This window comes from Platichthys flesus, chromosome 1 (genome assembly GCF_949316205.1).
Source record: "Platichthys flesus chromosome 1, fPlaFle2.1, whole genome shotgun sequence".
Taxonomy (NCBI): Eukaryota; Metazoa; Chordata; class Actinopteri; order Pleuronectiformes; family Pleuronectidae; genus Platichthys; species Platichthys flesus.
The window spans coordinates 4,644,829-4,671,693 of record NC_084945.1 but is presented as its reverse complement, the minus strand read 5'-3'; the positions used below and the strand labels follow the sequence as shown (position 1 = coordinate 4,671,693).

Sequence of the window (26,865 nt, the reverse complement as noted above, 5' to 3'; positions counted from 1 at the left end):
AACATAACTTTGTCTTGCAGGGTGGCCATGGTACGGTTCTTCAACTCCCCCAACGTTCTCCAGGGGTTCCAGATGCACACTCGCACCCTGCGCCTCTTCCCCCGACCAGTGGTGGCTTTCCAGTCGCAGTCTTTTCTAGCGTCTCGGCCACGGCGCTCTAGCTTTGCAGACAAACTGTCCCACACGCAGGCGGTGGAGTTTTACGGAGAGTGGGCTCTGAATCCCACCAACCTCGCCTTCCAGAGGATACATAACAGTGAGACCCATTGAAGTTGATTTTAGTTGTTCAGTATTCTTGACAGAAAATGCCCTGGACAAACTTTTCTACTTTTGTTGCAGATGTGTTTGACCCGTCCTTGATCGGAGATAAGCCCAAGTGGTACGCTCACCAGCTCCAACCAGTGTCGTACAGGGTGTATGATGGGAGCTCCCAGCTGGTTGAAGCCATGGCCGGTCCCTTGGAGGACGATGGCAACGACTCTGATCCCACAGACAGGTAAACAAGAGCAATCTCAGCATAGCAATCCAATCACATCCAAGAGTTCTTGCTTTATGAAAGTTGCCAACAGTAAATCACAACATAAGCTGTATGTAAAGATGAAAGAAGGAAATCCACTTCCACAATACATCTACTACCTGAAATGACAGAAAATATATTAATCTAAATGTATTATAAGTGTACTTTGACTTGTTAGTCCATCTTTATGTATAAAGTCTATAGTAGCTTCATTTTGGCAGCTCTTCAATCAGTTTGATTTCTTGCAGTGGAAGTGACAGTGAGGGGTACGATGACTCCAGCTCATCTTACTCCTCGCTCGGTGACCTGGTGAGCGAGATGATCCAAGGGGACATCCAGGGAGATACGCCCAGTGAGTGGTTTGACTTAAAAGATGCACATTGACCATGTTCATGCCGTTTTCCACCTCATGGTGTTTTACTTTGATGTCTCAGGCTTGGACCCTCCGACCCACGCTGCACTGGGAGATGCCAGTGAGGTGGAGTTTCAGGACTTCCATGAATTCAGGGAAGGTCCTGGCTCCGAGGGTCTACCTCTTGGGGAGGGACCGGCTGAAGCCTCCGATGGACAACCGCTGCGCTCGAGCTCCAGCACAACCGCAAGCTCTAGTCCCAGTACAATAATCCAGGGAGTCAACAACGTGTGTGACCTTTCTAATCAAAGTGTTTCCTCGAGAAACTCTATTTCTCTCTCACCTTCTTCACTTTCGTTATATTTAGAGTTTTTGTAGATGCAACTTGAGCATCGTGAGCTTTTCAAAGTCGTATTTATCAGAAGATTAAATATTGGGGCAAACGAGGCTCCCATTAATCCGTGTGTGGTTCTTTTCAGGAGCAGGGGGAAGCGCCTGAAATTGAAGCATCGGCGAGCGCTGCTTTACAGAACCCTGTCCCCGCACTGGGCAGTCAGCCGTTCCTCAGGCCCCCAGCTGATCCTGGCCTGCAGGACCCAGGCAACAAAAAGCAAGAGTATGATAACCCGTACTTTGAGCCCCAGTATGGCTTCCCCGCTGAGGATGACCCTGATGCAGAGGAGCAAGTGGAGTCATACACCCCTCGATTCAACCAGAACCTCAATGGCAACAAGTGTGTTATACTTGTTCATCGCTTGAATGAATGTTTGATCATCATTCAAATGGGCTCTGACCCACCATGCAATGTTTTCTATCAAAACCCAGCATGCCATACGACTCTCTCCATTCATGGTGGTCTTGAATCTTTGGTGGTGTGATGTTGTGATGCCGTGTGAATGCTTGACAGTTTCCCATATTGTAAGTTACCGGTATTTTTGTCCTGGACACATGCTGATGTTTTTTTGGTGGTTTCTTCAGGACGCAGCGTCCTTTACGTCCCAGTAGCTTGAGGCTTCCAGGAGAGTCGGACGGGGAGGGAGACTCCCGCAACAGCTCGCCAAACTCCACCATCTCCAACAGCAGCAATGATGGGTTCGGGGGCCTCATGTCCTTTGCCAGTAAGAATATTTGCATAACATTTCCAGCTGAAATCCAGGAAAACATGAAAAGTGGGCTGATTTATGTTGAAGATGATGAATCAGTTCTTATCAGACCAAAGACTTAAAGACATAACTATGGTTCTTGTCACTCCCACTACAGGCAATCTGTACAAGAACCATGGCACCAGTTTCAGTTTGTCCAATCTCGCCCTCCCCAACAAGGCAGCGAGGGATAAATCCACTCCCTTTCCCAGCCTGAAAGGTAGGACATCCCAGCTGATGTGACCATTACACATCTGTTCAATTTAAACTGCAGGAAGTTGTTGTTTGTTCCAGTTGCTCAGTGTGTTTTCAGAAATTGTTTGTTAAACCATATAGGTGCCTGAGGGAAAGTTTAAAGATATTTTTCAATAAATGAATATTTTTTTTTACCATTAATGTCATTTTTTTCTTCACATCACATATTTGCAGTTATTTCAGGACATCTTTAATACACATCACATGCATTCATAAATTCTAACAATTGCAAACCTTAACTAGTCATATATTTGTTTAAGGCGGGCAGTACTTCTGCATTATCAACCATAACTAGTGACACAGTGATGTGTTCTTAACTTTATTTTTCTATTTAATTAACTTACTATTTGTTTGTATTTCTTTTTCTGTGTGATGTTTGGGGATAAAAGAATATTTCAATATTGATATTGAGGAGGAAATGGAACAAGCAGGTTGGTAGAGCTATTTTTAAAGCCTGACTTCCTTCCCTCTGGATTGCCAAATGGATATGGCACTATTTTTAAGGGAGAATATTGAGGATATATGAAACAACGTTTTTCTCTCTCGAGCCTTAAGAGGAAAATCCACTCGAAAAACAGACTTCAGATTTGTTGTTGAGATGAGCTACAGCTACCTTTTCTAACAAACAATTAGCTGCTGGTGTAGAATACATTCAGAGCATGTAGGTTAAGTTCTTAATATATATATATATTTAAGAAAATCTGTGCACAGGCAGTTTTTCCTGGGAACCAGTAAGTAATAAAATCTAAATGAGGACTCTGAGGTCAGGTATCAGTTTCACATCAAATGGGGTTAAACAGCTCACTCGACCATTCACATCAAGTGCGACGTGATTAGTGAAATTAAAAGGATTTAAAAAATCGCAACTCTGGGAAAGAAAGATGGAATTAACATTAGACGAAGATAATCTGTTCTTTTTACTTAATAAAAAAAGATAAAAATAAATCTCGGTAGTCCATTTAACTGTTCTGACACAAGTAAATTCTCCACAGCCCCATAAAAATATTAAGATTTACTTAAATTTCAGGGAGTGCAACTAGATGGCTAATAATCAGACTGAAATATGAATTCTGTTTTTCTGGATTTTCACTCTAACTGAGAGAAAAAGAGAAGTGGAGCATGATGACCTAACTCAATAGCTCCACTCCGTGTGGAATAGCTGCCATAAAAAAAAATGTCTGTTCCTTTTGCACATGATGTGTTTTGTCTTTGTCGTTCAGATTCCCCTGACAGCCCGGGTATGTTACGTCTGGTGTGGTAGTTTGTTTCAGCCCCCTGACTTTAGGCTGTTCCTTTAACCTTGAAGTGACCTTTTTGTCCTATCTTACACCCTGTTCCTTAACATAGGACTAAGATAGAAGACCCCCTTAAATGTCACATTCATGTTTATCCACGTCCTCCCCTCCCGTTCCTCTGACATTCCCCTGTGTGTGACTGGTGGGAGTCTTTTGGATGCATTTATAGTCGGAGGATTTCACGTTTGACGACAAACTGTTATTGGTGTGGCATCTGCACATCCTTACCACAGAAGGATGGTTTAATCCGTGTTACCTGCATTTACATGATATATGCATTTGGATTGTGTAACCAGAAAGATCTGTCCTCAGTGGATGAAGCTCAAATCCCACCTGCCTCCCATGCTTGTGTGTTCTTGCTTTGCTTGCGTGTGTTGTGGCTTCCATCGTTGTGTGTTTCTTTCCCTATTTGGAGGTCTTAAAACTATTTTAGCCGAAACGGTGATGAATCTTTTAAGATCACACTTTTTACTACTGTTAGTCATGATTTTCTTTTCTGTCTTTGTGTTGAAAATACGATTTATTCCCAGTGATTATAAACACAACTCCAGTCATTGCTAAGAATATGAGCTCATATACAGCTCCTACTTGATCCTGTGAATGTTGAACATACAGCATCAGGCATCTTTTCAAACAGTTTCAGGGTTGACACAGCATCAGTGCGTATTTATTCTACAGTCTGTCTTCCCCTTTTCCTCTTTACTTTCTTTTTCTTTCTCTGTTTTGGTACCATGTTGAGTGTGCTTGTCTGTTGAGGGTTGATGTTCAGACTGGTTGTGTCTGGGCCGGTGTCCCTCTCTCTGTCCCCCTCTTTCGCGGCACTAATTCTGGGTTTTGTGTGCAGTATTTGGGCTAAATTCTCTAATGGAGGTTATTACTGAGGCCGGCCCGGGGAGCGCAGAAGGTGGGTTCTGCCCTTTTAATCGCGTGAGCTGCATGCTTCTCCAAGCCAGGCAACTACATCTCCCAGCATCCCCCTCTGTCTGTCCCTCATCCCAGTCACTGTGTGTGTCTTCAAAGATCCAGTTGAACATTGAGTCCTTCTGTCTTTCCACGCTGCCATTCATAGTGATTGTTGTTTTTTCACTCCACAGTACGTTGGGTTCTATTTGTTGAAGTAACTCTATCACAAGTGACTCTGAATAGATTTCATTAGAGAAATACCTGAACCAACATCAGTCATCACAGGAAGAACTGAAAAAGCCACAGGGAGGCCAATGAAGTACAAAACTGGGAAGCAGATGTTGGCGTTACAGGATAAGAATAGAATAGATGAAGCTAATCTACCCACATCCATTGTTTGCCATTGTTTTCTAGTCCTTTATGCTCCCACAGAGTACAGAGGGGGGTTGGGCCTGATCAACCTTTTATTGTGCCTAGCACAATGAGCAGTGAAATTATGCAAATTCTGAACCTGAATGATGTTTTTATTTTTTATCAGTGAATGTCAGGCTTTCATCAGGCAACATAATGGTTTTCTGGATGGTTCCGGGCATTGCAGTCATTTTGATAGCACAGCAGATTCTATAGATGAGGCATGATGGTTCATACGCTCAGTTGGCTATGTACTGTAGGCACACAGGTAAAAATACATCCTACAATAAATGCTCCTTCGTGAAGGATTCAGAGATGTGTTGTTGAACTGTTTGTGCTGCTGTTGCATCATATGGACACGTGTTTATACTATTTGCCCCATTTACAAAATAGTGTGTCTATGCTAAATAACACTACGTCGATATAATGCACTGCAATTCAAGAGCTCAACAGAATGCATTCAATAGTGTTATTATTGCATTAAAACGTCCCAGAGGAGTGAATGTAGGAAGGATTATTATATGGACTATATTAGCTCAATGTGCATTAGGGGGTAGTTGATATAATTGCAGTCCTAAAACTTAATACACAATGAAAGCAATGGGCAGTATAATATTTCATCAAATAATATTTCTAATAATATTTCAGAATGTATTTAGTTATTTTCTTTAATGAAAGAAAATCAAACATTTCCATTTTCCACTATTATTTCTCTTTTGTAAAACATGAAACGTCTCCTCACTTGTCCTGCAGGATTTGTTGCTGGATTTTGCTTTTGTTGGTGTCACAATCATTCACATTCATGATTGTAATTATGTAATTGTTCCAAGATAACAGACGCAGATCTCAGGAGTCTGCTTAGTCACAGTTGATCACTTATGAATAAATAAACAGCTGACAGACCTGATAACTTTACAGACAAATAATATGTGATTAAAAACCCTTAAAAATTGCCAAAGGAAAACAAATACACATAAAACAAGACTTTACAAGTTATGTAGAGAATAACCTGGATCTCCGCTCATCAGAAATCCATTTCACAATACAAACATGAGAACATCTCCAGAACGACTTAGCCCCAGCCCTCTGCCCCCATACCTGCACACTGCTCATCAGGCAGTGCTTCCATTATCGTGTGGTTCATAAACTGGGACAATCCAATTATAAAATCAATGCAGCGGGCCAGCGGGGATGGAAAACTTACCTGTGGCTTCCGCCGAAAGACTTCATCCACTGAGTCTATATCTTCCTTCCTCTTTTCTTTCCATTAGATTCGTCTTCCAGTGTAAATGTTTTCCTATGAATCAAGTTTAACCAAATCATTATCAGTAGGGGCAGTTTGCTCCTTAGAGCTGCTGATATCCAGTAACAACATAATTTAGTCCTTTGTCCAGAGGAGAATATAAATATGGGATGAAGCCACAGAGAACACCGGAATAAAAAAGGTGAAATGTCGCACATGCACTTGGAATTTTGAAATATCTTTACATGGTTTAGAAATAAATCTCTTAACTGTAGACATCATACAATTGGATGAATATATACATTTCCACATATTAAATAATGAGTCATCTTTATAAAAAAATATTTAACATGAGTCAGACACCCGAGAGTCTGTCAGCTTGACTTACTATGATTCAGCTTGACCGAGTAGGATGCACAGTGTTCATTTTGGCAGCTATTTTTGATTTAGTTCTAGTCTTAATCTTTTGAAGAAAATCGATATTAGTTTTAGTCACATTTAGTCATTTTTATCCTTGTTAGTTTTAGTCTAGTTTTAGTCGACGAAAACTAACACTGGTAGGATGAGGGGTTAAATGTGACCGATGCTGTTACCACAGAGATTCTTTCTATGTCTGTGATTCTCTGAGCTTCCTGTCGGTTGTAGTTGTGTAAAGATTCTGAAACAACGACCGAAAACCACAATACAAACGTTAGAAATCTTGTGTGTCCACACAGGAGTGACACAACGACCACTAAATGCACTTTTCACATCTTGGCCAGTAGCGATGTGACTGACTAAACTTGGTTCACCTGCATTTTGTCAGAGTCCTAAAGAAAACGTTAACTTCCTGTATTTCATTTCAAGTGTTGTGTAGAGTTTATTGTATTGTAGTGAAAGTGAAATCATGGTCATAGAATTGCTTAATTGATTCTCTAAAGATCTAAAGACGTCTTTAGTTGGAAAAAAAGTATTGTGATCAAGTTGCATATACATACCCATCAAGTTTAGTATCCTGAAAGATAGAAAACAAACGTTTTCACTGATGCAGAATTTTCTAAAGAAAGAATGGAAGTAGAATAGAAGGCTGTGTTGTCCTGAGAGGACGAGAAGTCGTTTCTAGACCACTTCACGGAAACAAGGCCAAGTGCCTGAGGTGGGATAAGAAACACCAGCATTCACAGTGGATGAGTCCTGATGAGTCGAACTCTGAGATTCATGTCTTAAAGAGAGCAGAGCTAAAACCAAGTGTTTCAGACAGAGGCCGAAAAGAGGAAATGCAGCAATGGACAGTTTGAGGACAGCTTGTTAACATTCTCGTGTAATAACACTAATATAAGTATCAACACTTTATCAAAAGTGTGTAAAAAAAAAATCCTGGATTTGCCCAATTATTCCGATCTGCTCCAAACTTGAATGTGTTCTCCCTTGGGTCATCCTCCAAACCCCCTCACAGGAACACATTTCATGGAAATCTGTTTTGTAGTTTTCGAGTAACCCTGCTGTCAGACCGACAAAGACATGACAATGAAAACACAACCTCTTTGTTGGAGGGAAACATAAAATAATGATAAAATGATTGACCCAAGAGTATCACTTGCAGAGGCTGAGCAGCATCAATTCAATGTGTAGTATAATGAGCTCGGGACCTTGTGGCTCATCTTCCTTATCTTCCACTCATCTCTTTATTTCCTTCATGCATGACGTCAGTGATGTAGTTGCCGTTCAGACAGTCCTCTGTCTGACCTCACATCTCTATGCTGCTAATGTGTGATGTCACCACCAAGAGCACCATTGGGACTCCTGTGTGTGGTGTGTTTGTGTGTGTGAACCATCCCAGTTTGATTTGCCCTTCACCCCTCTTGTTGTAATAATAGACTCTAGCACCTCCAGTAATTTGTCTGGTCAGCAGTAGATAACCTTCACTAGATTCCAGGTGTGTGTCCTCTTCACACAGTCAACGGCTCCCTTCTGTATTTGACGTGTTAGCTTAGAAAACAACGTAGTTTCTCTCGTCCTGGTTTTTGGTTCCTGATGCGTGTGGTTCTTCCCTCAGGCGCACGTGCACCGCGAGCACTCGTTGACCAGAAGTCGTCGGTGATCAAGCACAGTCCCACAGTGAAGAGAGAATCCCCGTCTCCTCAAGGTCGAGTCAACAACACGAGGTAACAGATTCTTCCGAATGTTCAACGCCACTTTCAGACACCAACACCAGAAAATTGGGTCCAGACAGTTTGCAGAGTTTGTTTCTCTCACATGAAGAACGCAGCAGGAGAGGGTGCAGGTCAGAAGCTTCACAACAGAAGAATAATGTCCAGAAACATTCAGGCGAGCGGTGGTGTTTGTGTAGAGCAGCAGGAGTCAGGACAGGACGTATAAATTCCCCTGTGGAAATAACTTGTTTGTGTTTACAGCACATCAACACCGGCGTCGACCCTTATGACCAAAAACTCTCGAATTTCGTCGTCTTTCCACGTTGACATCTTCGTCCTCTCGTAAATGACTCCTCTTTATTATCCTGAGATATTTGCATTCTATTTGTTAGACACGCCCACTTGCTCGCTGTGAATTTTCTGGATGTTTCCTGCTGCACTCTCACATGGGCTCAATCTGACATGTTTTCTGAACATTTTCTTGGAGCGGGCAGGAAAAGTCCCTGTCCCGTTGAACTGAACACAAACTGTCATCTTCCCAGTGAGAACCAGCAGTTCTTGAAGGAGGTGGTGCAGAGTGTCCTCGACGGCCAGGGGGTCGGCTGGCTCAACATGAAAAAGGTCCGGCGTCTGTTGGAGAACGAGCAGCTCCGCGTCTTCGTTCTGAGTAAACTGAACCGAGCCGTCCAGTCGGAGGAAGACGCCCGACAGGAGATCATACGCGACGTGGTGAGATGCTTGTTTTTAACTTTCCAGGTCTTCCATCGTCAGACCAGGAGCTACTTGTACTGTCTTGTTGATCTCATTATAAGCCGTTTCCCTGTGTCCTGCCTCCAGGAGGTGAGCAGGAAGGTTTACAAAGGCATGCTGGACATCTTGAAGTGCACAGTTTCCAGTCTGGAGCACTCGTACACAAACGCAGGCCTCGGAGGAATGGCCAGTGTCTTCAGCCTATTGGAAATAGCACGGACACATTATCAAACCAAAGGTAAGTCACACAAAGGTGTGTAGCACAGGAATGTTTACGAATTTATTAGAAGTTGATTTTTAAAACTGTTTGCTGGGAACCATAGTAGCAGTGGCGCTCTTCTACTAACACATTTCCATGTCCATGCACTGTGTTAATATTAAGCTTTAAGCTGCATGTGAGATTTTGACTCTTAAGATTAACTGTAACTACAAAGCTAATGTTTCGTCGCTGTTTTCCTTCTTTGTGTAAAACTGCTAACCCTCTCCCAGTTTGAGCCCCCACTCATTTCTCCCACTTCTCTTCTTAACTTGACGAACTCTGTCTTTGGAACCTTAATCCCGGTAACGTGGTGTAGACCCAGAGAAACGCAAGCGAAGCCCCACAGACAGTGCTGGCAGCCCGGGGAGTAAAGAGAGTCCGTCTGGTCGTATGGAGACGGCCAGACCTCAGGGCCTCCTGAATGTTCCCCACCTGCAGCTGCCGCACCACCCCACGGGCAAGGGGGACCGCCATTTTGATACCCGGAGTCTGAACGAGGAGAACTTTATTGCCTCGATCGGTGTGTACACCACTCCGGCCCCGGTTGCATGTGCACTGTGAGATCCCCCCCCCCTACCCAGCCCCCTACAAGCTCATCAACCTGAATACCAGTCCCCCCCCCCCCAACCCCTTCCCCCCTCCAACCGTCTCAAAGAAAAATCCCTTTAGATAGATTCTTACAGGTGTTCAAATATTCCACGCACTTTGACCTCAAACACTGGAGCAGCAGCACAACATGCAAATCCCCCTATACAAATACTAGAGGGGGATATCTGTGTCTAAAAAAATAATATTAAATGAAAATCTATAGTCAGAATTTTCAAACTTGTACATTATTTACACGATTTCCATCGTGAAAAAAGTGTCTGGAATATTTCCCTGTCCTTCAGCCTGGACTGCGTGTGTTTGTCTCCCCCTCCCTCAAACATCTGTGCCCCTGTTTGCCTCCCCTCTGGACTTCTGTTGTCAGCCTCTTAGCACCTTGAATGCATGTCTTTGTTTTGGTCTCCCAATACCCTAAATCTGCAGTAGTGGGCGAGGGAAACCGGAGGTACGTGCATCGATAAGTCAAAACATCGGTGCCGGTCTTGTGCCTGTTACTGCAGGTTTCTTCCGAGGCGTGCTGTGGAAAGCAGCGGCAGCTCCTCTGCTATTAGCATGGAGGGTGGAAGCATCGCTCCCCAGTAAACAGTCCCAGTAAAGAGACAAATTTCACTGCAGAAAGCTTCTTGTATTGGTCACCAAAGAACCAATTGATTGAGAAAACCTTTAAACTCTCCTTCACCTCTTAATTCTCTGAGAATTCTCCTGGGACTGTATACGGGGGACACTCTTCAGTCCACCACCCTGACACCTCTCCTACCTGCACCCCCTTTTCTTCCTGTTTTTAGAAGTTGCACCCTCAATTCTACAGAATGCTTTGAGACTTGCATCCCGGCTTCTGCAACTGCTCCATTTCACCTGCTGGCTAGTCGGCCTCTCAATCCCATCCCATGCTCCTTTTTTCCGGATCATCCAGCTCTCTCTCTCTCTTTCTCTCTCTCTGTCGCTCTCTTTCTCTCCAACCTTTGCTCTGGAGAGCCGCACACATGCAGTCGACGGCGTCAGTGTCCTGCGGTCGGAGCCGAAGCTCGGGCCGGACTTCACTGTGTGGCTCTCCGGGACTCTGGAACCGGAGCTCTGGGTGTTGTAATGTTACCGTAGTAGCTGTCGCACACAGTGGACCCACACGACGAGAGACCAAACCTTTCCTCTTGTCCAGATTTAAAAACCACGGCTACATGCAAACATTACAACACGCCTGTGTTTAGCGATGACAGATTCTAACTGCTTGTTGAGTTCTTTGTTTTGATTTGAATGCTCATCCACCATACATGCCTTTTCAAAATCCGCTCTCTGACTCTCTCTCTGTCTTTCTCTCCTTGCTTGCAATGCATCTTGGGTAGAATTGTGGAGCAAGCACCAGGATAAGCAAAAAGCTTTGGAAAAACCACAGAGTAAGACACTTTTCACACACCAGAAAAATAAATAAAGAATAACGAATGGGGTGCTCGGCTGTTGACCTTTTACCCCCCCCCCCCTTCTCTCACCTGCCTCACCCGTGTCTTAACAGATGAACAAGTCAAATCTATTAAAGCTCCTAATAAGCATGTACTCAATGGATAAACCATAATATACAAGCTTAGAGTCATCTAGTGAGAGAAGAGGTCGATCTGGGTAATTTCATTTTACAATTAGAATATATTGATGTTTTGTACAAAGTGAACATGATTCTTAATTCATCATATTAAGGAGTTTTCATTGAATTTGCAGTATTGGCTACACGACAACTAGGGTCACACAATTTCTCACAGATGAAGTGTGAGAAATTGGAACACAATTTGAAATATGTTTCATGTTGTGTTTAATTAAGACTTAAGAGGATGATGTCTTGCTTTGTTTTCTCAGTTTAACCTCCTCTAATATGTGATGGTTAATATGCATCCTAGTCAGACAAGAACTTTAGATATTTTTAACAGCGTTTAGAATCAAGTCTTTGCTATTTTTAGTCACTTTTTCAGCTTGAGCAAAGTGTAAGTTTATTTTCCAGTGTTTTTTTTAAATTATTTTTATTTCCCTGCATCCCGATGAACAGAAATGAAACTTGCCGCCCTGTCCCGCTCTTTTAACTGTATTTTTTCCAGTTTCAAGTGGCTTACTGGGAATTACCTATTAACAGCCATAATTTTTATTAAATATCTTCAAAATTCAAGTGTCACAACAAAAAAAACACACAGCCAAACAAAGGAAGTGTCAGGATCGACGTGTCACCTGATAAAAAAGTACAAATCACACTTGAAACCGAAAAAGTCTCCTGTACCGTCCACCAGTTCGTCTGAATGCCTAACTGCCTGTGTCTGTTGGTTTTGGTGAAACTTGGGCCACATCTGCAGCATTGACTGAGAATTAATATCACGCTCTTGCAGTTTTATTGTTTTATTTATTTAATTTGTAACTTTCCCCCTAATTTGACTGCACTCTCTGCTTGCCCCTTTGTCACTTCTCTGTCTGGTCTTTTAGAGAAAAGAAAAAACACCACTGGATTCAGAAAATGTGAAATTATAAAGTGTACAACTGTCTGTATTTTTTTACCTGGAGGAAGTTAGTGTTAGTGTTCTACTGTTTGCTTCGCTGTGTCTCCGGTGTGATGCCGTGTTGAAATGGAGGCTTTGGCACTTTTAGATGGTTGTAGTGTTGCTGTGCTGTGGGTGGTGGCTTTGAGGGAGGCGGCTCCTCGAGGTAAGAAGGTCGTGTAGGTTCTGTTCACGACAACCTGCTGATAATCATGTGTGTGCCCTGCAGGGTCTGAAGGAGCAAAGCAGCAGCGCCCCCAAGTGGCCGACGCAGAGGAGAAGAAATCCCAGATCAGTGCGGACAGTGGCCTCGGTGTCACATCTGGATCTCAGGTTAGCAAATGGGGAAAATAAAGAAAAGCTGCATGTTATCTCTTAGATAATGACAACAACCAAATTCCTTTCTTCTGTCTTTATGTTTTCTAATTATAGAAGAGCGACACTGAGTCGGTAACGAGCTCGGAGCCACCGATCCTGACCAGAACAACCAGCCAGGACTCAGAGGCCAGCACAGTGGTAGGGCACGGCCAACTCAGATACCCTGTGCCTTTGTATTCTACATACATATGTCACAATACTAATATATATCTGTAAAACACAGATACTCTATCCCCGTCTATTCTACATACAATTGCATGTCACACTCATGTCTTTCCTCTTGAAAATCTATAATTATAAAAAACATGTTGCCACGTTTAGCTTATTGTTAGAAGCATGAAACTTACTAGTCTGACAAATAATTGATAACACTCTCAGTTTGAGGGCTGCAGATTCCTGTATATGTCTGTGTATATATTTATATTTAACATTGCTTAGGCATCAAACCGTCATTAGACAAAGTTCATGCATGCAAAAGGAACTGAGCTAAAATGATGGACAACCCAGAGGAATATTTCAACTGTCGAAAACACAGAATCTTAAAGAAGAGCTAGAAACTCCAGCTCATAGTCAACACACCCCACATGGAGGTTTCAAATGCTGTTAGTTTGAAACCAGTTTATTCCACACAGAGGGATTAGGTATCCATCTGAATCCCTGAAGCTCCTGTTCTACAAAATCCTCTGCACTTGTGTTTCATCCGTACACCTGGATCTTTATGTTTAGATAAGCAACAGCTCGGGGGAGACTCTGGGAGCCGACAGTGACCTGAGCAGCACAGCAGGGGACGGCCTCGGGGGGAGGAGGACTGCTCATCTGACTCAGTCCAGAGGGACGCTCTCCGACAGTGAGATAGAAACCAATCCAGCCACCAGCTCAGTGTTTGTAAGTCAAAGACTCGGGGATAATGGGAATATGCAGGTTATACCCCCTCTTAGTTGAGATAGTAAATCTAATTTGATTGTAAGTTAATTGAATTGAGCAATGAGCTTAATATGAAGTCACAGAAGGCGCCTGGAGATTAATCACCGGAAGGTTTCTGCGTGAATTAAAAAACTGGAAAATTAAAAGCTCTTGATTTTTCTTTTAAAAACTCACCTTGCAGCTCAGTTGTCCAGTTTCAGGGGTTTGAATTCTTTAAATAAAACATTCATAGGCACGATTTACTTCCCTAAAATGACCCTGTCCTGTTTTTTTCAGGGGAGGACTCACACTCTGAAAAAAGGTGTCAAAGATCCGGTCCCAGCTCAGTCGAAGGGGCCGCCTCCTCAGCCCATGGAGGACCTGAGCATGAGGATTTACCTCTGTGAAGGCCTGCTTGGTACGTCCCACTGTCTGCTTCAGAGACCTTCTCTCACAGTCAATGTGTGATTGAACATTTATTCCTCCATTTACTTACTCCCTCACTTTTTTCTCTCATGGTAGTTTGCTCTGATTTGTTTCTGCATCGCTTTTTCTAACAATATTAAAAGGTGCTTTCCACGAAGGTAAACAGTCATTTGCTTTGGTTTCCCTTAGAATTTGACCACATTGAACTTTTGATCATTTCACTCCAGAGGAAAAGAGTCAGACATGTGACGACAGAGAAGTGGTGTAATGTGAATGAGCTGTGTAACGGTGAGAGGTTACAGCCTGATGTAACTGTCCAGCTTTATATAGTGATGAATAGGAACTCAGTAGGAGGAAGTTGTGCTCACTGCCTTCTGAGAATAGATTTCATAGTGTGACAGGTTGGATCAATTTAAAAATATCAAATGAATTAAATAACACGTCGGTGAAGCGTGAAAACAGATTATAAAAGTAGTAAAACATAACAACTGTGAATGAATGTTTAAAGAAACACAATTCTTTCATTGATGAACACTTATAAGATCATTGCTCTTTGAATTCACTGTACTTATATATTGATTTCCAGTTTAATATTCTGAGGTCAAAGTCTAAAGATAAGAGTAATTAAACGTGGTCTGTCCTTGTTTGCCCTTGTTGTTGTTTCCTCTTCTGGTTCTCTGCTCGCTCTGCTCTCGTTAAACCTCCTTGACTAACCCCCCCCCCCCCCCCCCCCCCGCTCTCGCTGCTTCTCTTCCCTCCTGCTGCTTCTCCTGGGAAATATTTCCAGGACGCGATAAGAGCTCCGTCTGGGATCAACTAGAGGATGCTGCCATGGAAACCTTTTCTCTAAGTAGGGCAAATCTTTTGCCTTTGCCCTTTTTCCCCTTTGTGTGTATGTGTGTGTGTGTGTGTGAGGGTGTGTGTATCCAGTGATCTGCCGGGCTCTGTGAGTTACCTTTTGATGTGATGTGGGGTATTTCCTGTGTTGTTGGGGAGCTGCACTCTTGTGATGGAGGTGGAAATATGAGCTCAGCTGCAGGATCTGGTCCCAGTTTCCCCTCTCAGATCGAGATGTGTTCAGTTTCCACTCACGTCACTCTCACCGCTGCTCACCTGCGTTTTCACAGGCGTCCGACCGACTTGGATTAAAAGCTTTTTCATGGCCTTTGCACATCGGATGAGTGCACGTTGCCTTCAAGTGCTGTCGGAAATGTCATTATGACTCGAGCGCACGCAAACAACACAAAACCACCTGTTGGATAAGACGGGGAAATGTCAAGAATACTAATTAGTTTATTTTGATGATATATGAGTTTGTGGGGGGGGGGGATATGGGTGAAGCTATAAGTAAAATATTAAACACATTTTTAACCTCCTGTGAAAACAGTTTGTTTGACACTTAAAGTTGAGACGTGAATTTTGTTGTAAGGTTTTAATCATTAATTATTTTCTAAATTACAGGAGCGTGAACAAAATAAAACACATTATTGGCTGAGCAGCATCAGATTCCTCTTATGAATACAACATTGCTCTTTTTATAAAAATCTGCCAAACGGATACGGTTAATTAGAGCAAATGTTTTGTAAGATCTGTTACGAGCTTCACCACAAATCCCCTTAATAAGCATCATAATGTATAACTGTAACGGGTCTAATTGATTGTGATGTGATTTTCTTGCATGTCTAATCCATTTCCTTTCCGTGATTGAAAGCAGACAAAATTTAAATTTAATTTTCCAGTGAAATCTTAAAACATCATTATTTGATTACCTACAGTAAAACTTTTAGTAACTGTGAATAAATAGTCTTGTACAGTTGTATATTTACATTAGCTTGTGTTTTACATTATTATTACATTCATATTGATTGCATAAACATGTGCCTGTTTTGTGTTAATGACTGTTTTAAGCACATTTTAATATTTTTAAAGTCGATTTAATTAACTTGATTTAATCGGGACAGAAATCTTTGTAGAGGTTCTCTTGTGGCTGCACCCACGTGGTCTAGGTTGTTTTTAAACGGATCAGCTGTGATGATGTGGAGCTGAACGTGCTCTGTCCTGGTGTCTTCAGGTAAAGAGCGCTCCACCCTGTGGGACCAGCTGCAGTTCTGGGAGGACGCCTTCCTCGACGCGGTGATGCTGGAGCGCGAGGGCATGGGGATGGACCAGGGGCCTCAGGAGATGATCGAAAGGTTCCACACGGCTGACGTTTTTTCTTTTCTGCCTCATATTTGGATAACTTTAGCATCACCTATTCATAGTTACCAGATTCCTTTTGTGGGTTTCATCCCTGCACCTCCCTTGATCTCTTGATTCTCCCTCCTGTGTGTTGCCTGTCACCACAGATACATGTCGCTGGGGGATCATGACCGAAAGCGTCTGGAGGATGACGAGGACAGACTCCTGGCTACTCTGCTGCACAACATGATAGCGTACATGCTCATGATGAAAGTACGGAGCCCTGTTTGTTATTCATCACACAAACCGTTAAATCATCCACTAAATTCCCTGTTTGACTGTTTTCACTGCTGTATGTTTCCCCTTTTTAATATTTGTGTAGTTGACCACAAACGACATCAGGAAGAAAGTGAGACGTTTGATGGGAAAGTCCCACATCGGCCTCACGTACAGCCAAGAGATCAACGAGATGCTGGACAAACTGGCAAACATGGTGAATACCTGTGCTGTGTGTGTCCACTTGATTCAGCTGCTGAGGCTTCGGTTTATTGCTCCGTGCGTCCATGATTGTTTCCTGGGAAGTTCTGTGAAAAATAATTGTGTAATCTGGATCTTATTAAAGATGAAAAGAGGGAGTTGCTTTAACTTCCAGTCGTTGCGGGTGTGGGAGGTTTGGGTAGCGGGGGAGGTGAACATCTGTCTACAAACAAACAAATGTATAATTACTGTGGTTTAAATTGACCTTTTCTTTCACGGACACGCCTCAGATAAACGGCATTAATTATAAAATCAACTTTCATAACTTTATAACAACTGTATCTTTATCTTCCTGATAATTAGACAACTAACTACACGGTTATTTCCAGGAAACCTTGAATGCTCCTCTTGTGCGTACACACTGTGCGGTTGGTAATTGGACTGTGCTTTATTTTCAGAATGGCCGTGAGTGGTCCATCAGGCCCAGTGGAAGCCGTCACATCAAGAAGCAAACGTTTGTTGTTCATGCCGGCACCGACACCACGGGAGACATCTTCTTCATGGAGGTAGAGGAAGTTAACTTACTATGAATGGAGCTTTATTTGTGACATAAGAGACTTCTGCAAAATATATTTTACTAATGTCAAGAGAGGATAAGGAATTAATTTGTGTTTTCTTTTAGGATTTTCACATCAAATGTTTTTCTGCTGTCCCTCAGAAGTAGGCTTTTAATTTGAAAAACGAATAAGAACCAAGCACCAAGATAATTATTTTGATATTTTTTTTTTTTAGTTAATTAAAAAAATAAATGAGGTGGAATAAATTACAGCATTTAAACATAATTTCTGTTCTGTTTCTGAGCAGCAGAGCAGGTAGATTATCTCTGTTGTACAGATGAACCAGTTCTGTGGCTGTGAGCTCATTTAACTCTGCACTGGTGACTGGTCTCAGGTCTGTGACGACTGCATCGTGCTGCGCAGCAACATCGGCACCGTGTACGAACGCTGGTGGTACGAGAAACTCATCAACATGACGTACTGCCCCAAGACCAAGGTTCTGTGTCTGTGGAGACGCAACGGCCAAGAGACGCAGCTCAACAAGTTCTACACCAAAAAGGTCAGGAACCCACAACCTGTACCTTTGATCCACTGGAGGAGGACGTTGCTGATTCATTCTCATAACTTCTTGCTTTTTTTGCGTTCCAGTGTCGTGAACTCTACTACTGTGTTAAAGACAGTATGGAAAGAGCTGCATCCAGACAGCAAAGCATTAAACCAGGTGAGGAGAGAGCAGACTCGTTGTGTTTCCTGTTTGTCTTTCTTTTTTTCCGACTCTTGTGTCCTCACAACCTGCTCTTCTCACAACATATTTCTCTGGATGAGCTGCAGCAACAAAAAGAAGTTTCATATCGACCTGAACAAATCTTAACAGACAGTTTGGGGAAGGTTCAAGCTCCATGACAGCTCTGTGCTCTCTGCAGTCCTGTGAATTCCTTTAAACCTTCTGTTCCATTTTTATATCAAAATAAAAGCACTTGTCTCTGCTCAGTGGTAGGACTGTACCTTTGGGGGCGGGGGCTTGTAGTGCTGAAGATTCCTGATTGGTTGAGTACTCCAGTGTTTTATGTCTGGAGATCAATCTCTGCAGAAACTCTCTTTGTATTTTCTACATTTTGAATTAGTTCTTCTCATCAGCATCTTAACTCAAATCCCCTCGATGTTCAAAATCCACAACTAGAAGAGGCTAAAATATTTCTGCATCCCAGCAGCATGTGGTTTCATTGGATGCTTTTTGAGAACGACTCCTCCACAGCAGCTCTGACCTCGGCTGTGGTTTCCTTCAGGGCCGGAGCTGGGCGGAGAGTTTCCCGTCCAGGACATGAAGACGGGCGAAGGTGGGCTGCTGCAGGTCACCCTGGAGGGAATCAACCTTAAGTTCATGCACAGCCAGGTAAGAGGGCGGAACCAGCGCAGAGAGAAACTGCTTTTCATCTCGACACCGGGGCATGAAAACAAAGAAATCCCTCCTGATGGTTCAGAGCTCATCTCGTCCTTCTGCTCGCCTCACGTGTTTGTTTCATTTCCCGTCATCTCGTCAGATCTTCCTCTATCGTCATTAAAAACTCAATCTCATTCAAAACAGTGGAAACGACTGATCGCACATCTGATTGGCCTCTGCTCCCGTCTGATGGTTTTTTTTTCCTTTAGAGGAAGACGTTCCGTTTGTGCTTTTTTTTTTTTGCTTTTATGGATTTGCTTTTTTAGGTTTTCAGATTGTGTTTGTTTTTGTGTGTGTGTCTTTGTGTGCATGCGTTTCCCCAAACATGAATTAACACATCCTTCCACACGAGTTTCTTTTTTGACATCTGTGGTGTTCAAGCCTCATGTTCATTTACTGTGTGGGAGGAGATGAAGTGTTATTGTGTGTGTGTGTGTGTTGTGCGTCAGTGGTACGATGGATGATCTCCAGCAACGACTTTTCATTAATAATTGGCTCTTTGATAGCAACTTCCACGTTTAAGTTGGGACCCTCGAACCACGTTGTGTGTTGTCTTCACGTCTGTGCAGGTAGCGATAGACGGTACGTTGTTCTCTCAGGTGTGTGAAGCTGTGATTGTGACAATGTGCGGTAGGTGAATAGTCTCGAGGAGCAGCCGTGCTGATAACACACTTCAGAAGTGTTCGGCATCTTTTAACACAACAACACAAAAGAGTCAGTTAACAGCAGCGTTCCTCATCGCACGTCCTGCGTCTTCAAACTGATATCCAGGTCCCACATCTCGATTTGGTCTCAGCTGTCAATCAAGTTAATCAATCAATTAACTGATTAAGACCAAATTGATCAGAAACAGGAACAAGGATATTCTTCAGTGGGAAAAGAAATGACAGAAACCATCTTAGCATAGAGGACTCTGGGTTTATAATCCGTAAAGTGGCGATCCAGAGGATTTGGCTCAAAGGGTTGTACTAAGTCTCATAATCAATCAGGGGTGTGCTTTGGACATAACATGCCATTAACCAATCAGAGAGCTGGGCCCTGACTAAATGCACTATGGGGGTTTGTTTATTATAAAGGTGGTATAAAGAATTAACGCTTCTCTGCAGAGGATATAGTTTCACTTGGCACAAAAGCAGTTTAGCATTTCTCGGCTCATTCTTCAGACTTTCCAGTTCCCGGCTCGACTCTTGTCGTTCACTCTCTCCTGGTGATTGTTGTCGGTCGTAGCTTGTTTCAGGAGACGAGCTCTAAGAACCCAGTGTCCTCGACCTGTCCCACAGCAAACAGCAGGAAGACAAACACAGCACCTAGCTGGTGAGAGTAATGGTGATGGATAGTCCACACAGGACTTGGTTTGATAGATACAAAGCTGAAGGAAGATTTGGGCAGATAAAATCAGATTCAGATTTCTAATGATGTCGTTTTATAATTTGGGTGAACGGACCCTTTACTTGAGACACTGGTACGATTCCTGCTTCTACATTTTCTACTTTTCACATTAAAGTTTTGTGCTTCACATTTCAAGGGGTCGAGTTGTTTCTATTCCTAAAGAGGCTCAGGTTTGTGATTCCGCAGCAGGAACGTCTTCTTTAGGATTAAAACCCAAAACTAAATTCTTCACGATGGTGAATGAGCAGCGACCGTGGTCGAGGACACATACTCTCCATCAGCTGCCTCAGTGTATCAGTGCTGCTGTGTGAGCGGGTGGTGTTGGTGCCAGCCCTTGTTGCTGGAGGAGGAGGCATGGAGGGCTCTGGGGGACTGAGATGTTTAAAGTCCAGAGGTTGAATCCAGCTCTCCCCCCCCCTAGTCAAACCCCTAGTCCTCTTTTGTTATTTTTCCATTTCCTAGCTCTACAGGGCCGATTTCGTCTTGTGACCTTTTTTGATTTATTTTTTTATTCTTCTCACATTGGCTCTGGAAACCTCTCAGCCAGATCTCTGGATCTGAATCCGTACGAGGCTCCAGCGGATAGCGCCCTCTCGGAGTGTCGTCGAGTGTCTGTGCTCTTCTGTCCGATAATAATCCAAACCATTTCTCTCCCATGCTCTCTCCCCCTGCAAGGAGCGGAAGGTACACAACCTCTGCTGTGTTTGCTGATTAGCAGTTACATCTTTATTCGGTTCCTTTTTTGTTTTCCTCTTTTTCTTTTTTCTTTTGACTGTCGTAGCTGTTTTTTGGCAAAAAAATCTAAGTTTGTGTCCTTGTCTACATTTGTGTGTGGAAATTCCATGTCTGCATCATTTGGGCCCATACTGCATCACTGAAAAAAAGAATGTGTGTTGTTTTTAAAAAAACAGTTTAACAATATAAGTGTAATCTTTAAAGCTGTGACACACTTCATTGATGAAACGAGTCATTAGCCCCCCCCCCCCCCCCCCGAGCTTTGAGCGGACTCGTGCATTTCTCCTCATTTAACCGTCGCCCATGTATGCGTTCGATCATGGAAACTTCTCATAGTGTGACTTTCTTTTCTTTCATTAGCCGTTAAAAGCTTGCATCCATGTGTAGTCGTTTTTTATTTTTTTTTATTTTGACCTTTCATACTGAATAAACCCAGTTTAACATATCTTAAATTACAAAGTGTTTACTTCTCATCCAGTGTTGTTGAGTTAATAATGTTCTGTCTTGTTTTTGTTTGTTTTTTTTGTTTGTTTTTAGGTTTTCATAGAGCTGAGTCACATTAAAAAGTGCAATACAGTGAAGGGAGTCTTTGTCCTGGAGGAATTTGGTAATTACACCATCTATTGATTCTAGGCCTGTACTCGGCACGGCAGTAACTCAGCTTCATGGCAAACGTGTTGTCGGATAAGGGTTCGATAAATTGGATTCTGGTTCTCCTGGAGGAAACGCTGAGACACCGATGTCTGCAGGTGTTGAAGTGATGGATGAATTCTGTACAGGACGGGGTTTTCTTTAGTTTAGAGCCAGCGGCTGTTTGTGGAGACGTTAAAGAGGGACAGACACACGTCCCTACCGCGTGGAGACAAGTGGGAGGACACAACAGCCTGGCTTCTATTTAAATATCTTAGTTTTACTTCACCACAACAGACAGGAATCAGAAAAGTTTCTCAAAGAACAACACAAAATCATTCAAATGCTTTTAGGTTCTTAAACCACAAACTTTTCTTTAAATAAATCACAAAAACTTGTAAAATATGAGATTTTGAATAGAAATGAAAATATAGAAGATCAGCACCTTAAGAGAATTGGATAATATGCTTGTTTTGAAAGTTGTCCTCCATCATTAGTGAAAGATTTCACCAGAGGTAAATGAGTAAATCAATAAATGCATTCAAGTTTAAAAGTGTGTTTTTATAATGGTTTCAACAAAGTTGAATGAAACTCACGAGGAAAGAAAATGTAAAAAGTTAAACTAAGAAATCACAAGTTATGTCTACATTGAAGAAACACATCAAGGATACTTCAGTGTTAAAAGCCCTGAGAGATATATAAAATCAAATGTAGCAATAATAAGAAGCAACCAGTGGTTAGGACGTGTATTTTGAAAGACTCGAGTAGAACAGGGAAACAGATATCTGATCAATAGACCCTCAGGTATGAGGAGGAGCAGGTTGAGGAGTGAGAGCCAGGCTGGGTTACTGCCGTGTCTCTGTGCTGCTTTTGTAATGTTGCCCTCATCTTTGCCACTATGAAAACCTTCATTCTCCAGCAGGTAAAGTGTCGTCACCTTTCTCCTTTCTTATTCAAACCAGTTCTGTGCTGAATATGTCCTCACCCGTCATTTAGTTTCCATCCTTTCTCTCACTCTCCCTCCGCTTCTCTTTTTGTTTCTCGTTTTCTTTTGACGGAGCTAAACCCCAGATTCCCTCCTCCCTCACGTTTGTCCTCTCTCTCTCTCTCTCTCTCTCTCTTTCTCTCTCTCTCACTCTCTCTCTCTCTGACGTCTCTGCCTCAAGTGGAGATCTGTGATGGGACTGGAGTTTTTATATTTATATATATATAAATGAGGGGGAGGATGTTTTCCCGGCCCCCTTCATCGCTCCAGATCTCCGCCTCCTCATCTCTGCTCTGGATTCACAGTTACTAATGAAAAGTCCTGTGGACGGGGACCTGGTCCCGGGTCAAAGGGTCTTTGGACGGGGACATGGTCCCGGGTCAAAGGGTCTTTGGCCTCGAAGCTGCTTCTCTGTTCGTGTCGTTTGACTTTCAGTTCACTTCCTGTTTCCTCTTTTTATTTGTCTGTTTGTTATTTTAGAGCCCGACCGACTCTGGAGTTTATTTTAGGGAGAAATAATATTGTTATATCTCAAAATATTATATTAGTGAATATTCTCAAACATAGATACATAGATATATATATTTGTTTAGTATAAATTAGCTTAAAGCTCAATTTGGTACAATAATGTTTTCTTTCTCTATTTACCCCTGATATATATTTATATACTATAATCTAGAAAAATAAAAGCGTTTTTCTATCAGAATATCTTTGATTTACCAAATTCCACTGACCGGGCTCTGGTTTCTTTTGGTTTCTTTTGGTTTCTATTTCCTGTCTGACACTTCACACTCTCCGGTCTCTTGTTATAACACATCTGTGTTTCCCCTTCGTCCATCTCGTGGCTCGTGAACGTCTCACCTCCTCCAGGGTTTCGTTTGGCAGATTGCTGATCTATTTTTACCACGACCAGGATTTTACTGCTTCTTTAAAAGTAGAGCAGCCATTTGTCAAACATCCGACGTGTGGAGCTCCTCTTCCGTTCTTTAACCACCTTGTTGATCCATCTCTGTAAAAACCCCAGACGTCTCAGACATGAACTCACTGAGGTTCCTGCTGCCTTTGAACTCTGTGTTTTGTCTCTTGCATCGGCGTAGTTCCTGAAACTAAAGAAGTGGTGATCCACAAGTACAAGACGCCCATGGTGAGTCCTCTAGTGTTCGTTTGCAGGAAACTTCCCAGTGAGATAATCTGGGAATAAACTGTTGATTCTCTACTTGTAAATAAAGCGTTTACATGAATTCCACTTGGGAATCGGAATGTTTGCTGAGTTGGAATTCAAGCAAATGTGGAATTCAGAGTTAGGACAGATATTAAAAGATGCCCTGTGGAGATTTCTCGAGTCTTGAGGTTGAACAGACGTGTTTAATTTATTTCATGTTCATAATAATAACTGTGAGACTCTAATAGAGCTGTCTTTACATCCTGGTTGGCCTGATGGTTGTTTTTGCTCCACCTCAGTTCAGACTTGATAAGAACATCTGACCTGAGTGATCTGATCACAGGTTCAGGTCTGAACTCAGCCCTGAATGGGTCCTGACCTCTAAACACTTAAACACACAATCAGAGACGTGGGATCTGATCACAACATGAGACCGGAAACCTTTTTGAAGGTGTGATCACATCTCTGAGGACGGATGTTGGTTCCAGGTCTGAACTGAACCTTCAGAGCTTCAGAGCATCATGAAGCTGGAGATGTTCAAACAAACACCCCTGTGTTTTAGTGGTCAGAGTCTCCACAGGACATCTTGTTATATCTTGAGTTCAGAGACTTTGCACCTTGTGATCTTTAAACCACAGACGTCTCCTCACATCCTGGTTTCTCTTCTGCAGGCACATCAGATCTGTTACTCCGTCCTCTGCCTTTTCTCCTACGTGGCGGCCGTGAAGGGGAAGGAGGCGGAAGGGAAACCCAAGATCATTTCGCCGAGACCCCTTCACAGCTAGTCCACACCTCCTCTCGCCCCCCCGTCCCCACCTGTCCCCCCCCCTCGTATCGTCCTCTGTGTGCCTCTCTACTTGAAACGGCATCTCGGCTCTTAAACCACAGACTTCTGACAATCCATAGTTTTACTCTAAGCACATGATTCCTGCCCCCCCTCCCCCTCCCCTCCAAGCCCCGCCCTCTCTCCCATGTATATACAAGACCCTCGTTCCCCTTTTAGATCTTCTTGTAATGGCGTGTTTGCTCTGTGATGTCATGTAAATACTTCCGGCTCCTGGTCGTTCTGATGACTCAGCTAAATGTTTCCTGCTCCTTAAACTCCAGAGACGTGACGACTCTCCTCCGTGAGACGTCTCCTGTCGCTCCTGCTGCCAAGACTGTACCACCCCCCCACCCTGAGGCACACAGTGCATGCAGGTCCCGTGCACAGCCTTGACTTCTCCCAACCCCCCCCCCCCCCCCCCGTCTCGTCTCTGTACGACCGTGTGACTTGTTCTGTGATTCCGTGGTTACTGTAAAGTTCCAGTCTGTTCCAAGTTTAAACTGGTGAAGGGGGGGGGGTAAACAGCCCTGTAAACGCTTCTGTAAACCGGAGCTCCGCATGTACACGCTTCTCTCAAGGTGTTTGAACCCCTTTGGTCATGTGACGTGTTCTCAGACGCGTGTTCTCCCGCTCGGCCGACCGGGCGGAGTTAACTGTTCCTAGTTCTGCTGTAAAACTTCTCGTCCGTGTTCTGTGATCAGCTGCATGTTCCCCTGTGACAAATAAATATTATATATATATATTTCTATATATAGTATTTATTTAATATATACATTTATTGACTGTACATTTCCCTGAAAAAAAAAAAAGTAATGTTACCAATTGTTCATTTGCTAGATGTGCAATACTTGATGAGTAGTTAGCCATGGCCAGAGCTAGTGGAGTTCACTGGCTTTTCACGGGGTGGAGAATGTAAGATGTGAGATTTCTTTTGTTTCCTTTTTGTTTTTTACGTTTCGATTGATGTGAATGTGACGATTCAATGTGACATGAGTGTTAAAGTGTTTGTCTTTTTAAAAGTGAATCTGCTTCGGATCACAAACAGGAAAAAACTGCAAAAACCACAGGGCGCTTTGCACTCAGGCCACGCCCCCAAACAGTGATGTCACAGCAGGTGTTTCTTTAAATGAGCGGCAGAGTTAAAACTTCATTATCTTTAGATTATGGATAGTTGATGTTATCCAATTGAAAATCAGAGTTTAAAAGAAGTAAACTGGACCAAGTTTAACTTGTTAATGAGAGAAAATTGTTCGTTGTTCTTCCCGGGGGCAAGTCCCAACGCTCCACAAAATTCCATAGAAATGGGTTCAGTAGATTGAAAACCTGCTCAGCAAACGTAAAGATGATCCAATATAATAGTAAACAAACTGTAACCAGAGTGAACAACAAAGAGAAACCAGCTGCTTTGACATCACTGAATCAAAAAGTGAAAAACAAACTTGGCCGACGTGTTGAAGCCGAAAGTTTGTTCTCCTGCTCCCTGCGGAAAACACACCGTCTCTAAATGTCTCTGTTTTGTGTTAAATCTGGTCCCATTACAACGAGAGTGAGTGTGTTTGTGTATTTGTGTGTGTGCGTTCCTGTGGTGAACAGTTTTCTCCTGATCAGCAATATACATGTATCGGTACAGCCATGTCACTGGAAAGAGGTTTTATTTTGATTCTGACATGCTGGTATTTTTTAGTAACTTAACTGTGTAAAAGGAAAATGGATCGGTGGGATGTTGATGAAATGTTGTTCCTCTCATGAAGTGACACCGCATGTCGGTGTGAACGTGACCAAACCGGATCTGAAGCTGGTGTGAAACCGGTTCGGGAACAGGACACGGCTCTTTCTGCTTAAGTTGAAGAGTTTTCTTTTGTTTAAAACTGGATTATTCCAGCTCATCTCTTGTCATTGTACTTGGCCAGCTGCTGTAACGAGAAGTCCCAACTACTGAGATGCAAGGTGGAAGTATTCCAGCATCTGAAAAAGTATTTATAGAATATATACAGCTTTGGCAATATAAATAAAAGTTGTCCCAAATGAGGCTCCGTGGATTCATCGTGCTTTTTTTAGTAGAACTCAGTCGAACCTCAGTTTTCTTTCAGCTGATCAAATCTCACCTGTAAATATCAGTCATTTAAATAATCCAGATGTTCTTTTTTCATAAGGATCCATAAAGTTCCTCCAGGCTCTCCTGAACATGAGGTCACTGTGACCTTGACCTTTGACCTCCAGGCACCAAGATCAAATCAGTTAAACCTTGAGACCTAAAGATTGTTTTTGCCAAATGACAGAGAACTCTCTCGAGTTATTCTGGAGATATCGTGTTCACGAGGCCAAAAAGAAAAGTGAGGTCACAGTGACCTTTGACCCCAGATATCTCTGTATCTTTGAGTTCAAGTGAATGTTTGATTCTTGTGA

The 26,865-nt window shown here is 42.8% G+C and overlaps 1 protein-coding gene across 24 annotated transcripts in view; it reads left to right on the top strand.

Annotated features, from left to right (window-relative positions):
- madd (MAP-kinase activating death domain) overlaps nucleotides 1-26,488 on the top strand; it is a 45,399-nt gene extending 18,911 nt beyond the window's left edge. For 2 of the 24 annotated variants that reach the window (XM_062395246.1, XM_062395655.1), the window contains 29 exons: nucleotides 21-256; nucleotides 340-496; nucleotides 766-869; nucleotides 952-1,157; nucleotides 1,349-1,602; nucleotides 1,848-1,987; nucleotides 2,130-2,231; nucleotides 3,487-3,504; nucleotides 8,154-8,262; nucleotides 8,512-8,592; nucleotides 8,793-8,979; nucleotides 9,088-9,238; nucleotides 9,576-9,779; nucleotides 11,206-11,256; nucleotides 12,602-12,705; nucleotides 12,805-12,888; nucleotides 13,477-13,635; nucleotides 13,951-14,071; nucleotides 14,867-14,929; nucleotides 16,151-16,271; nucleotides 16,425-16,530; nucleotides 16,640-16,750; nucleotides 17,193-17,300; nucleotides 17,686-17,850; nucleotides 17,940-18,012; nucleotides 18,578-18,684; nucleotides 21,394-21,463; nucleotides 23,569-23,615; nucleotides 24,305-26,488. In XM_062395246.1, the coding sequence (XP_062251230.1) occupies nucleotides 21-256; nucleotides 340-496; nucleotides 766-869; nucleotides 952-1,157; nucleotides 1,349-1,602; nucleotides 1,848-1,987; nucleotides 2,130-2,231; nucleotides 3,487-3,504; nucleotides 8,154-8,262; nucleotides 8,512-8,592; nucleotides 8,793-8,979; nucleotides 9,088-9,238; nucleotides 9,576-9,779; nucleotides 11,206-11,256; nucleotides 12,602-12,705; nucleotides 12,805-12,888; nucleotides 13,477-13,635; nucleotides 13,951-14,071; nucleotides 14,867-14,929; nucleotides 16,151-16,271; nucleotides 16,425-16,530; nucleotides 16,640-16,750; nucleotides 17,193-17,300; nucleotides 17,686-17,850; nucleotides 17,940-18,012; nucleotides 18,578-18,684; nucleotides 21,394-21,463; nucleotides 23,569-23,615; nucleotides 24,305-24,418 (3,553 nt within the window). In that variant the 3' untranslated portion in view covers nucleotides 24,419-26,488. The remainder of the gene's footprint in view (nucleotides 1-20; nucleotides 257-339; nucleotides 497-765; nucleotides 870-951; nucleotides 1,158-1,348; nucleotides 1,603-1,847; nucleotides 1,988-2,129; nucleotides 2,232-3,486; nucleotides 3,505-8,153; nucleotides 8,263-8,511; nucleotides 8,593-8,792; nucleotides 8,980-9,087; nucleotides 9,239-9,575; nucleotides 9,780-11,205; nucleotides 11,257-12,601; nucleotides 12,706-12,804; nucleotides 12,889-13,476; nucleotides 13,636-13,950; nucleotides 14,072-14,866; nucleotides 14,930-16,150; nucleotides 16,272-16,424; nucleotides 16,531-16,639; nucleotides 16,751-17,192; nucleotides 17,301-17,685; nucleotides 17,851-17,939; nucleotides 18,013-18,577; nucleotides 18,685-21,393; nucleotides 21,464-23,568; nucleotides 23,616-24,304) is intronic. The other 22 variants (XM_062395879.1, XM_062395496.1, XM_062396040.1 and 19 more) reach the window with 20 other exon arrangements.
- Nucleotides 26,489-26,865: the final 377 nt, after the last annotated feature.